Source organism: Muscardinus avellanarius (genome assembly GCF_963383645.1).
Source record: "Muscardinus avellanarius genome assembly, chromosome: 18".
NCBI classification, from domain to species: Eukaryota; Metazoa; Chordata; class Mammalia; order Rodentia; family Gliridae; genus Muscardinus; species Muscardinus avellanarius.
In genome coordinates, this window is record NC_137804.1 from 40,210,813 (window position 1) to 40,224,905 (window position 14,093).

General features: G+C 50.5%; 1 protein-coding gene across 1 annotated transcript; it reads right to left on the reverse strand.

Moving 5' to 3' along the window:
* Nucleotides 1–911: 911 nt before the first annotated feature.
* Nucleotides 912–12,432, reverse strand: LOC308276582 (olfactory receptor 10T2-like; the record flags this gene model as incomplete). The annotated part of the gene is made up of 3 exons (XM_080715406.1): nucleotides 912–1,865; nucleotides 10,325–10,557; nucleotides 12,324–12,432. The coding sequence occupies 3 exons, from the start codon at nucleotides 12,430–12,432 to the stop codon at nucleotides 912–914; spliced, it is 1,296 nt and encodes a 431-aa protein (XP_080571532.1).
* Between the last annotated feature and the right edge of the window lie 1,661 nt (nucleotides 12,433–14,093).

The window sequence follows — 14,093 nt, forward strand, 5'->3', positions numbered from 1 at the left end:
GACAGCCTTAGCAAGTAGTGACTTAAAAGTTAGCTCAGCAACCTAACAAAAAATTAAACAGGGCTGGGGTGTAGCCTGGCCCAGAGGTAGAATATCCCAGGTTCCATCTCCAGTATCACAAAAAGAAGAAAGAAAGAAAGGATTTGTTTCCATTTTAAGGGTTAGAACCTTCATGATCTAATCTCCTCTCCTCCCCCGGGGGTACTGGGAATTGAACCCAGGGGCATTCTACCTCTGAATTATACAACCATGCCTTTTTGTTCTTGATTTTGAAACAGGGTTTCTCTAGGTTACTGAGGCTGTCTTTGAACTTGAGATCCACCTGTCTCAGCCAACCAAGCACTGGGATTACAGGCAGTTTGGCACTGCAACGCCAGGCTCCGCTCCTTGTCCTTGCTTTTCTTTTTCTTTTTTTTTTTCTCTTGGTACTGGGGATGGAAGGGGGGGGGCATTTTACCTCCGAGCAACACTCCCAGCCCTTTTTTTTTTTTTTTTCAGAACTGGGGTTGGAACCCAAGGGCATTGCACCTCTGAGATACACCACCAGTCCTATTTCTTAGACTATTATATTTATTTATTTTGGTGGTACTGGGGATGGGATCCAGGGCTTTCTACCCCTGGGCTACACTCCCAGACCTGTTTTTATATTTTGTTAGAAACAGGGTCTCACTGAGACTCAGAACCTCACAAGCTGAGGCTGGCTTCGAACCTGTGCGATCCTCCTGTCTCAGCCTCCCAAGTACTGGGATGACAAGCGTGCGCCACCACGCCCGGCTCTTAGTCTTCTTATTTTTTGAAACAGGGTGTCACTGAGTTGCGAAGGGCCTCCCTAGTGGCTGAGGCTGACCGCGAACCCAGATCCTCCTGTCTCAGCCTCCCACGTGCTGGGATTACCAGCGTGCGCTCGGTCCTTATCTGGGGCCCGCGCAGGCGCGGCCCAGGGTCCTCCCGAGAGCCAGGCGCACCTCCTTGTTGCGCAGCGTGTACACCACGGGGCTCAGCAGCGGCGTCACCACCGTGTAGAACACGGCCACCAGGCGGTCGTGGGCGGGGTTGGAGCCCGAGTCCGGCCTCAGGTAGATGATGGCCGCGCAGCCGAAGTGCACCACGACCACGGTGAGGTGGGCCGCGCAGGTGGAGAAGGCCTTGCGGCGGCCTGCGGCCGAGGGGATGCGCACGATGGCCGCCACGATGAAGGCGTAGGAGAGCAGGATGAGCAGGAACGAGACCAGCACCACCAGGACGCTCAGGAAGAAGATGGCCAGCCCTTTGCGCGCCACGTCACCGCAGCTCAGCCTCAGCACCGGGGCGATGTCGCAGAAGAAGTGCTCCACGCGGTTCCCGCGGCAGAAGGGCGAGGAGAAGACCACGCAGGTCTCCACCAAGGCCACCGAGAAGCCGCAGCCGAAGACCAGCGCGCCCAGGCGCAGGCAGGCGGCCGGCCGCAGGAGCACGGCGTAGCGCAGTGGCCGGCAGATGGCCACGCCGCGGTCGTAGCCCATGAGCGCCAGCAGGAAGCAGTGGCTGCAGCCCAGGCCCAGGAAGAAGAACATCTGCGCGCGGCAGCCGGCCAGCGCCACGGCCTGCGGCCCGGCCCGCAGGTGCGCCAGCATGTTGGGCACGGTGACCAGCGTGTAGCAGGTCTCGGACACCGACAGCGCCGCCAGGAAGCCGTACATGGGCGTGTGCAGGCTGCGGTCGGCGCGGATGACCACCACGATGGCCGCGTTGCCGCCCAGCGTGAGCAGGTAGGCCAGGAGGAAGAGCGGGAGGAGCGTGCGCTGCAGCCGAGGCATGTCGGAGAAGCCCACCAGCACCAGCTCGGCCAGCAGCCGCGTGGCGTTGGCGCGCAGCGTCTCGGGGGCCTGAGGACAGAGGGCCGCGCCAGGTGGGCGCGGGGCGCACTCAGAAACCTCGGTGTCATGGCCCCCCACTGCTCATGGGTGAGGAGTCTGGGGCCCGCCTAAGAAAGACACTTGGTGGTGCAGGAAGAGGCTAACGTCGGTGTCAGCTTCAGCCCCCCTGGAGACAGGCCCTAGGTACAGATCCCCGTGCAAGTGGCTCACCTGGGAGAAATCCCAGTCAACAGGTGGAGGAAGGAGGGGGCAGGGAAGGGGAGCGCAGTAAGAAGTATGGCTGAACCGGGGGTGGAGCCCGCCTGTAGCGCTGGCGATTAGGAGGCTCGGGCAGGAGGATGGCAGGTTTGAAGTCAGCCCAGCAACTTAGTGAGGTTTTCAGCAGCTTGGTGAGACCTTGTTTCCAAATAAAGAAAAGTAAAAAGGGTTGGGGTGTAGCTCAGATGTAGAACACTCTTGGGTGCAATCCCCCAGCAATACACACACACACACACACACACACACACACACACACACACACACACACCCTACACACTGGTGGCGTAGCTCAGAGACAATGCAATCCCCAGTATGTAGCATCCCCAGTGCATCCAGATGGACACAGTGGCACACGCCTGTAACCTTAGCTACTAGGGAGGCTGAGGAAGGATTGGAAGTTCAAGGCCAGCTTGGGCAACTTAGAAAGACCCAGTCTCAAAATAAAAAGGGCTGGGGTTGTAGGTAGTGCAATGGCAAAGCAGTCCTGGGATCCATCCTATTACTGAAGTCTTGGGGGGAGAAACAGAGGCTAGAATGTAATTTGCCAGGAGCTGAGGGTTTTGGGAGATGTTGGTCAATGGGTACAAAATCCTAGTTAGTCAGGAGGAGGCATTTGACCTCTAAGCTACACCCCCTGCCCTATTTTTTTTTATTCCTTATTTTGAAACAAGGTCTCACTGAGTTGCAGAGGGTCTCACTAAGTAGCTGGGACTGTCTGCAAACCAGAATCCTCCTGTCTCAGCCTCCCGAATGCTAGGATTACAAGTGTGCATCACCACACCCGGCTTAGGAGGAGTATTTTGAGATCAATTGTACAACACAGTGACTATAATTAATAGCTATATGTAGTTTGAAAATCCTTGAGAGGACTTCCGGGAAGATGGTGACCGAGAAAAGCGGGGCTTAAGAGCCCCGCTAACAACTAATCTCCATTACCACAAAATCAGCGCCTTTCATAGCTAGAAACACCATCACCAGAGAAACAGAAAAATCATCAGCCTCCAGAGAGGAAGGGGACTCAGAACAAAGCTCAGAGCCACAGAGGAGATACACCGGCCTCACGCCCGAGGACACAGCAGCAGCGCCTTACTACCGGCGGCAGCGGCAAGTTCACTGGACGGCTACAGCGAGCGGAGGTGAGCCGCTGCGGAATAGCCGGGCGGGATTTTTCGGCGCAGGGACCATCTAAAGCTCCCAGTGGCTGAGCTCAGCACACGCCGCAGGGGCTCAGAGCGGAGCTCAAAACCAGAGAACAAATACACCAGCCTCACTGCCGAGGGCATGGCAGCGGCACCATATTGCCACCGGTGGCAGCAGCAGCAAATTCACCGAGTCCAGTACAGCTCCATCAGCGCACTCAACATCAGTGAGTCAAATTGTGGCCCCAGAGGAGAAATCCCAGTACTGCACTCCCAGGGACTTGACCCAGTGGGGGAGGGGCGGTGGCAGAGATATCACACCATAGGAGAACGCCCAACCTGGCACCCCCCCATAGTCTAAAGCAGCCTCTATCGACTCCCTGGGTCAGAAACTCTGTGATACAACCCAGTAAAGGAGTAGTGGGGTCTGAGATACCACAGACTCGAGATCCAGAACACCTTAAGTGAAGTCGTAGTGACCCAAGGGAAGAACCCAGAGAAGGCACAAACTTCCTAAATCATGAGAAAGAGGAATAACAATGGAGCAACGATTGCCCACAACCCCACAACATCAGAACCTGATAAAACAGAAATTCAGAGATTTCCAGAAGGTCAAATCAGAAAAATAACTGTAGAAATAATAGAGGTGTTTCGAAAAGAATTCAGAGAGAGCCAAAAAGAGATAAAGGATGCAATTAATGAAGTAAAGGCCTCAATTCAAAGTACAAACAACCGATTAGACCACATGGAGAATAGAATCTCGCTCTTAGAAGATGAGCAATCCAAAAATGAACGCATAGTTTCTAATTTAGAAAAAAAATCTGACAGCAGGAATCTGACATTGAAGAAATATGGGCCCATTTTAAGAGAGCTAACCTAAGAATAATTGGAATAGAGGAGGGAAAAGAAGGTGAAACCAAAGGGATCAACAATCTTTTCAAGAAAGTAATAGCAGAAAATTTTCCAAACATAGAGCAAGAGGTCGATACACAGGTCCAGGAAACTTATAGAACTCCCTTTAGACAGGATCGGAGAAGAGGATCCCCACGCCACATAATTGTCAAAATGACCAATGTGGAAGCCAAGCTGAGAATCTTAAAGGCAACAAAAACAAAGGGCCAAGTGACATTGAGAGGCAAACCAATTAGAATCACTCCAGACTTCCCAAACCAAGTCATGAGAGCCAGAAGGGCTTGGAGTAATATATTCCAAACTCTGAAAGAAAACAACTTCCAGCCAAAAATTTCCTACCCAGCAAAACTTTCTATCAAATTAGATGGAGAAATAAGAAGCTTCCATGACAAACAGAAACTGAAGGAATTTATGTCTTCAAAACTAGCGCTAGAGAAAATACTCAAAGAGATTAACTACAAAGAAGAAATAGGTAACACACACACCAGAACCAGAGAAACAAGATTTTCCATCCAACAGACAACTAAGATTAGTTATCTGTGGAGATTCATTACTTATGTTAGTCTTTTACCTATCTCTAAATGGTATTGTTTGCTTTTATTGTTGTTAATTTTTAGGAATTCTAGTTGGAATATTAATATACCTTCAGATATAGCATTTAGAAATATTTTATCCCATTCAACCAGTAACTTTTAACTCTGTTTACATTGTCTTTGGATATACAATATTTTTTTATTTTTTAGGGAGTTTGTATACTCTTCTGTTGCCTGTGCCATTGAAATCATAACCAAGAAATCACTGCCAATTTCAATGTTGTGAGGTTTTATGACCCAGATTTTCTCCTAAAAGTTTATAGTCTTAAGATTTATATTTAGGTCTTTTATCTATTTTGAGTTAATATTTGTATATGGGAATAGGTAAGGGTCCAACTTTATTCTTCTCCATGTAGTTATTATTTTTCAACAATATTTAGTTAAAAGATTATTATTTCCCCCACCAAATGTTCGTGGAAACCTTGTCAAAAATAACTTGACAATATATGAAAGAATTTAGCTCTAGGCTTTTATTTAACTCCAATGGTTTATATATCTGCCTTTAGAACAGTACTACACTGTTTCAATTATTGTAGCTTTATATGGTTTGAAATCAGAAAATATATATCTTCTAGCTTTGTTCTTTTTTGAGATCGTTTTGGGTATCTAGAGTCCATATTCTATATTAGGATAGATTTTTTTCATGAAAAATAAATATATAAATATATATAGTTTCACCAAAAAAAAAAAAAGAAAAGAAAAAAATATTCTCTGGTAAGAAAGAAAGCAAAAAGAAATATTGAAATGTTATCTTTAAGTTATCAAAAGCTTGGTATGAAACTGTTATGTGAGATTATCATTTTTAATTTTGGATAAATTGCTATAATACTAGATGTCAACCACTAAGCCAAGCATGGGAGGGAGGGATGGGGAGAGAATGGGGTGGGGATCGGGTGGGGGATGACTGGGCGATGTGTGCATGTATGTCTACAAAAGTTTATATCCCACTATGATGTATGAATACAGTGTACCAATAAAAAATTAAAAAGAAAATCCTTGAGAGTAAATTTTGGGTTCTTACTACAAAATAAGTAACTAGGTAAGGTGATACATACGTTAATTAGCTGAATTTACCTATACCACATTGTTTATATTTCTAAAACCTCAGGTTGTACATAACAAATATATGCATGTTTACCTGTCAATTGAAATACACAGATAGCTACATTTTCATTTATATATAATATATAATATATAGATATAGATTGAACCAGGGGCATTCTGCTCTGAGCTACACTCCCACCTCTTTTTGTTCTTTATTTTAATATAGGGTTCCCCCAAGTTGCTGAGCACCTTGCTAAGTTGCTGAGGCTGGCCTCGAATCTGCAATCTCCCTGTTTCATCCTCCTAAGTACTGGGATTACAGGTGTGCACCACCATGCTGTGTGTGTGTGTGTGTGTGTGTGTGTGTGTGTGTGTGTGTGTGGCAGGGTGCTGAGGATGGAACCCAGAGTCTAGCTACAGTCATCTACATCCCCAACCCACTTTTTTGTGGTACTAGGGATTGAACTCAGGGACCTTCTGCCTCTCTACCCCCTAGTCCTTTATATTTTGAAGTAGGGTTTCACTCAGTTTCTGAGAGTCTCAGCAAGTTGCTGAGGCTGGCCTTGAACCTGGATCCTCCGGTCTCAGCCTCCCAAGTACTGGGATTGCAAGTGTATTCCACCACGCCCGGCCAGCCGGGGTCTCTATTCCTCTCCTGGCATTGCCGGAGAAGCGTGAGCTAGGAGGTATCACTTGCTCACACCTCCCATCGCATAGCAGGATTAGTTTGTTGACTTTTATGGTCCTGGGGATTGAACCCAGGGACTTTCTGCCTCTGACCTGCACTCTCAGCCCTGTTTACATTTTTTATTTGAAACAGGTTCTCACGAACGTGCGCCGCCATGCCTGGCTGCAGAGCAGGATCTGAAGCCTGTGTCTGCGCTGCCAGGACCGAGTCTGGGCTCACCGCTGTCTCCACATGGCGGCTGCGCCGGCCCTGAGCCCACCGCGGGAGCTAAGCAGGCACAGGCTGCTGTTCTGGAGGAGAAGGATCTGGAAGAGGGAGTCTGAGCATAAAGAGGAAGTGTGTGAGGCTCGAGGATAGGAGACGGCAAGCATAGGAAAAAAGAAGGGCACAGCAGAGGGCTGGAGGGAGGACTTGGGGATTTTATGCTCAGTATAAAATTTCTTCACTTCTAGCCTGGGGATGGTCCAGGAAGTTTCTCCAACTATGCAAAACACCCCCCCCCATCTTTTTTTTTTTTTTTTTGTAGTACTGGAGATGGAACCCAGGGACATTCTACCTCCCAGCTGCAAAACCAGCCCTATTTTTCATTCTTTATTTTGAAACAGGGTCTCACTGACTTGCAAAAGAGCTCACTAAGTAGCTGGAGCTGTCCATGAACTGTGATTCTCCTGTCTCAGCCTCCCAAATGTTGGGATTTGCCACCATGTCTGGCTTTCTGTGTGTGTGTGTGTGTGTGTGTGTGTGTGTGTTTGTATGGTATCAGGGATTGAACCCGGAGACATTCTATCTTCAAGCTTACCCACAGCCTATTTTATTTTATTTTATTTTATTTTTTCCGTACCGGGGATGGAACCCAGAAGCATTCTAACCTCTGAGCTACATATCCATTCCTAGTTTTTATTCTTTATTATGAAACAGGGTCTTACTGAATTGCAAAGGACCTCACTAAGTAGCTCAGGCTGACCGCGAACCGCGATCCTCCTGTCTCAGCCTCCCAAATGCTGGGATAACAAGCGTGCGCCACCACACCTGGCTAATTTTTTTGTTTTTAACGGGCTAGGTTGTCAGCAAGTCTCACTAAGTTGCTGAGGCTGGCCTCGAACCTGCGATTACCTTATTTGAGCCTCCCTACTAATAGGATGACAGGCGTGTGCCACCACGCCCGGCTTAAAGACCCCAAATTGACACTTGAAAGAAATGAGAATATTAACCAGCATATGCGGTGATGGGAATGCCTCTGGGTGGAGGCAGCAGCAGGCACTGCTCAGTGGATTTGGGTCTTGAATCTCGGATGGGGTCTGAGCAGAGCGCGTCCGGCCCGATACTGGGTGCTCTCTGGCGCCCTCTGGTGGCTGTGGAAGAGCAGCAGAGGAGGACCAGATCTGGAGACCAGGGTTGGTGGCTCCGCCGCGCTATGGTGGGAGGGAGCTCAGGAGGGCTCCGAGGGGATGAGAATTGGCTGAGCCGGGGAGATTCTGCAGGCTGAGCCTGGATTTCCTGATGCATTCGTGATGCAGAGGAGGAGCCTGGGGAAGGAGGCAGCAGAGGCCTCACAGGACCAGCGGGGCCAGCCACTTGCAGCGGGGTCAGCGCGGGCCTGTTCCTCTCAGCCAGAGCTCAAAGCAGAACAAACTAGACCGAGCCGGGGGAATTCGCAACTGTGCCAGAGCCGGGCGTGGCAGTGCACACTTCTGATCCCAGGACTGAAACCGGAGGATTGCAGGTTTGAGGACAGCCTCAGCAATTTAGAGAGACCTTCAGCAACCGGCTGAGACTCTGTTAAAAAAAAAAAAAAAAAAGCCGAGTATGGTGGCGCACGCTTGCAATCCCAGCATTCGGGAGGCTGAGACAGGAGGATCACAGCTCACAGACAGCCTCAGCTACTTAGTGAGGCCCTTTGCAACTCAGTGAGACCCTGTTTCAAAATAAAGAATAAAAAATAGGGCTGAGGGTGTAGCTCGGAGGGAGAATGCCCCTGGGTTCCATCCCCAGTACCCCCCCCCCCCACACAAAAATGATAATAAAAAAAGAAAGAAAATGGGGCTGGAAATTGCTCAGAGGTAAACTGTCCGTGCTTTCAATCTCTAGTGCAGACGACGAGGATGCAGGTGACAGCTGTGGAGTGACCCTGGAGATGATGCCTGTTCTGGCCTGGACCTCCGCCCTGGAGAAGGGAGAGGGAAGACAGAGCCCTGAGCGTGGCCAGAATTTCCCTCTGTAACAGGGTCGGCCTTAACCTGCTGGGTTCCGTGTTCCAGTCCTTGGGATTGGGAAGAGTGGTCCCCAGGACCTGTATAGCAATTCCTAACTTGGAACCCATAAAAACCGCACCACTGACAGATGCCCAGCACAGCTGCTGTGCTTGGTGGAGAGCTGCCCGTGGCTGCTGAGCTCTGAGACCCGGCCGATGCCCCTCACAGTGAGAGCGACAGGGCCAGAGGTCCTTCCTGAGGGCTTTGGGAGCCCAGAGAGAAACCGCATGGCCTGAGAGTTTGGGGTCCTTTCAAGTCCTTCTCCATCTCCTTCTCCTCCTTCTATGTGGTGCCTAGGATTGAACCCAGGGGCATTCTAACTCTGTGCCACACCCCCAATCCTTTTTAATTTAATTTTTATTTTTGCAGTTCTGGGAATGGAACCCAGGGGCATTTCTACCTCCAAGCCACACACACACTCCAGTCCTATTTTTTTTTTTTTTTTTCGGTACTGGGGATGAAACTCTGGGGCATTTTGCCTCCGAGATATACCCCAGCTCTCTTTTTTATTCTTTATTGTGAAACAGGGTCTCACTGAGTTGCAAAGGGCCTCACTAAGTAGCGGAGGCTGTCCGTGAACCGCGATCCTCCTGTCTCAGCCTCTCAAATGCTGGAATTACAAGCGTGCACCAACATGCTCGGCTTCCCAAACCCTATTTTTTATTCTTTATTTTGAAACAGGATCTCACTTAGTTGAAAAGGGCCTCACTAAGTAGTAGCTAGGGCTGGCTGAGAACCGTGATTCTCCTGTCTCAGCCTCCCAAATTCTGGGATTACAAGCGTGTGCCACTATGCCCAGCTTAATTTTTTTTTTTTTTTTTTTGTGGTACTGGAGGTGGAACCCAGGGACTTTTCTACCTCCAGGCTACACTCTCAGACCCATTTTATACTTTATTTGGAAACAGGGTCTCACTCAGTTGCTGAGAGCCTCACTAAGTAGCTGAGGCTGGCTTCGAACCTGTGCGATCCTCCTGTCTCAGCCTCCCAAGCTCTGGGATTATACACCCGGATTAATTTTTTTTTTCTTGAAACAAGTTCTCACTAGGTTGTTGAGTGTCTTGCTAAGTTGCTGAGGCTGACCTTGAACCTGCGATCCTCCTGTTTTAGCCTCCCAAGTACTGGGATTACAGGCATACACCACCCCACCCAACTCTACCTTCTCATCAAGAAGCTCCCCCCCCCAAACAGGAACCCCTTTCCTCTCCTCTTAATCCGTGGCTTTACGAGATTCCATATAAGTGTGTGCCTGTGTGTTGATCCCTGAGCTCCAGGGTCCCGGTGCCTCCTGGCCAGTCCTGCTCAGTGCCTCCCCTCTGGCTGCGCGCACCTGTCGCGCGGTGGTGGCCTGGCCAGGTCCCTTTGGCCTTCCCTTCCTTCCTGGGCAGCTCTCACATCCCCCCGCCCTGTGTGCTGTCTCTGCAAAACTCAGAACATTGAACATTCTTGGGTGAACTCCAGCCAAGTCCCCCGCTGGTGAACTTTCGGAAACCCCGCAATGCTGCTGTCCCCGTTCTCACTGCTAAGGTCAGATGGGCTGCTGCGGAGGCTTCTCCAGCCGGGCACAGCCCCAGCTGACACTCACCATGGCAGACGAGGGCTCCCGCTGTCCCTGCCGGCCTCCCTCTGCCTGAGAGGGGAGGGCGGAGGACTCGGCTCCTGATATCTTGGGGTCCCTGGAGCTGCCCTCCCAGGGGCTCCCGCCTCTAACGAGCCCCCCAGGGCCTCCGGTGCTTCCTCCCTGGAGCCTGGATCCCCGGGGGTCTGCTCCCCAGCCCCCGGGCCGCCGCTCAGAGCCCAGGACTAATTGGCTTCTCCCTGTGGGTAACCGGCACAAACGCACCCCTCACTCTGGAAGAACTCGGGGTCCCCAGGAGCGCTGGGCCCGGCTGGGCAAGGCTGCTCACAAGGACCTGCAGCCCAGGCTCACGCTAGAGGAGGAACAGGCAGGTCCGACATCGTTCCCCCAGTGCTGCCCTGGCCAGCTGCCGGCTGCCTCGGGCTGGAGCCTGGCTTCCCAGATGTTAGTAGTCACCAAATCTCCATGCTCCCCGGCTTCACCCATCGCCTCAGCCGCACCCGAAGCCCAGGCTGCATTCCTCTGACCCGCTGGGAGCGCCTGATGGCTAGCCTCCCTCTAGGGTGACCTGTGCGCTGGCCCCCAGAACGCAAACTCTGGCTGGTTCCTATCCTGCTCAAGTACTGAGCGTGGCTCCCCAGTGCCCTCAGAGTAGTTTAGCAGTGCTCATCTTCCACATTCCAGCTGCTATGATCTGGCCCCGGCTGCCTTCTCTAGTTCTGTGTCCAGCTATTGCCCCTCACAGGCTGACACCCATCCAGTGGTAACTTAATAAGGAAAAACAGGAGATGTAGATGCCGCCACCCCAAAGAGTCCCACGTGCTTAGCGTCTAGTCCTTCTGTGCTGCGATCCTCCGGTCTCAGCCTCCTAAGTCCTGGATTACAGGTGTGCACCACCACGTCCTGCTCCTCCCAGCCCTTTATTAAATTTTTTTTTTTTGGTACTGGGGATTGAACCCAGGGGTATTCTACCTCCAAGCTACAGGCCCCGGCCCAATATTATTTCTTATTTGGAAACAAGGTATTATTAGGCTGCTGAGAGCCTAAGTTGCTGAGACTGGCTTTGAACCTGTGATCCTCCTGTCTCAGCCTCCCAAGAACTGGGATGACAAGCGTGCGCCATCATACTAGGCTTGCCCCCACCCCTTTAATTTTTTTTCCTTTTTTTGTGGTGCTAGGGATAGAACCCAGGGGTATCCCACTTTTGAGCTACACCCACAACCCTATTTTGTTATTTTAGTTGGAAATAGGGTCTCACTAAATTCTGGAGGGCTTTACTAGGTTGCTGAAGCTTGCCATGGACCTGAGATCCTCCTGTCTCAGCCCCCCAAGTACAAGGATTACATCCTACCGCTCCCAGCCCTTTATTTAAAAAATTTTTTTTTTTTGGTACTGAGGATTGAACCAGAAGCATTCTACCTCCAAGCTACACCGCTAGCCCAATTTTATTTCTTATTTGGACCCAGGGTCTCACTGGGTTGCTGAGAGCCTTGCAAGTTGCCGAGGCTGGCTTTGAACCTGCGATCCTTCTGCCTTAGCCTCCCGAGTACTGGAATTACAGGCGCGCACCACCGCCACTCAGCTTCATCTTCCTAGACTTCTCACCACCTCTGACTTGTCCAGAAAGACATATCTCTAGTATGATCCCATCCAAGGAACCTTCCCTGACCGTCTTAGGCATGTTGCAGGCAGTATCGTGTGCTTCCAGAGAGCCTGGGTCTCTTCGTATTATAGGGCTAGGATGTGGTTCGTGGAGTGCTTGTCTAGGATGCAGAGTTCCTGGGTTCCATCCCCAGAACCTGTAATCCCATTATTGGAGGCAAAGTCAGGAGGATTGGAGGTTTGAGGCCAGACTCAGCCAATTTAGTGAAACTCTCAGTAACCTAGCAAGACCCTTGATTAATAAATAAAATGTGTGGCGCTTTCCTCCGGGGTACACAGATATACGCGGGAGTCAACTATAGGTAATATGGATGCCTTTATTCGTCTAGAGTCAGCCGCCCACCATCGCGGGCAGCTCCTTTCCCGCCGCTTCCGCCGGCCGGCGCAAACGGGCGAGCAAGAGAGCGCCCGTGTCCGTCTCTCTGTGAGTCCCCTGTGTCTGAGGTAGCCATGGCTACCTTAAATTGAGGGGAGTGGTCTCTTCTGTGGGAATCATGGAGCTCTGCCTCCTAGCTTCCGGCCCTGCCCCCTGCGGGGCAGCGGCTCAGACCTTTCATCCCGGCCTCTTTGACTAAGGGGGTAAATGATGATGATTTTTACCCCCTCTAGTTACTTCCTGTTGTCAAGGGGTGTCGTCAGGGACCCCAGGCTGGGAGAAATCGGGGTCTGAGTCCGCCGGAAGGGGGACAGGTGGGTGTGGTCACAGCAAAAGTTGGGAGTTACCCTGGAGAGCTCGGTGACGTGGTTTTAGGAGACTTTAACAGGCAAGGTACTATTAAAGAAGAAAGAAAATCATGAGAGTGGATCCCAGGCTGTGCAGGAGCCCTTTTAGATATGAGGCAGATTGTCACTAGATCTATTAATACAAATAGCACTTCCCTGAGGAAGACGTGTGCCGCCCCTTTAGCAGTTTTTCATTAGACCAGAGTCCTTAATAGCGGCAGCTCCCGGAGAGGACCCCACACCACTCTTCAGCATTGAGTGGGTATGGATTTGTCTGGTCAAACAAACACCTGTTACTGCGTCAGGAGCATCAGTTACCCATTTTAGAAGTTTAATACTTATGGAAATTTGGCATCCGAAGAGGGAGAGCACCGTAGTATGTAAACAAGTGGACCTGCTAAAATATAAACGTCAAAGAGAGTTATGTCTAGAGAAACAAAGTTTAGTGGGTCCCAACATTGTAAAAGAGGATTTGTCCTGGAGCTGTTGTAACGGAGCCCTTTTAGATATGGCCTAAGCCTTGGGCAGAGGCAGGAGAGCTTGCCGTCATCCTCCTAGACCGAGATTTGGGAAGGAAACTAAGGCCTGAAACATTGAGCAGACCACCAAAGAGGAAACTGGCTTACCCTGTACCTGTAGAGTTACCCTGGGCCAGCAAGGAAGATGGAGGAAGGAGGATGAGGGATTCCAGGAGCTGTCAGTCCTCGGCCAGACCGAACGGGGCCAGCAGCGGGTCCTTGTCCAGAAGGGTGGATCCCCTGTATTGAGATACCTGGGGCTCACCACTTTTTCAAGGGCACTCGCCTTTCCAATGGCCATTTACTCCACACCTGAAACAGGCTCCTGGAAGTGGTTGTTTTTATTGTCATCTTCCCCCGGGTGGCGCTTACCACCCGGAGGGCTGCCCTCTCTCCTCCGGCCTCAGGGCTGCTACCAGGGCTTGGGACTGTAGGTCTGCCATCTGGCGAAGATGAAGGGTACGCTCTACTTCTGCCTGTTCCTCTCTGGAATTAGAGACCTTAAATGCCATATTCATCAAATCTCAGACAGGGGTCTGCGGGCCATCCTCAGCCTTCTTTAATTTTTTCCGAATGTCAAGGGCCGCTTGCCCAATGAAATGGGTGGCCAATTTGATCGAGCCTGCCTCAGAGGATGGATCTAGACGGGTATAGTGTGTAAGAGCCTCTCACAACCGATTAAGAAAAACTGCTGGGTTTTTGTTTGGACGCTGGGTGATTTCCCTAAGCTTATCATAATTAACCACCTTATGGGAGGCATCTCGCATACCATCGAGAAGACATTGTATCATGTAATTTCTTATTTCTATTCCCTCCTTTACATTATAATTCCAGTGGGGCTCCTCGGGTGGAACTGCAGCTGTGCCAATAGG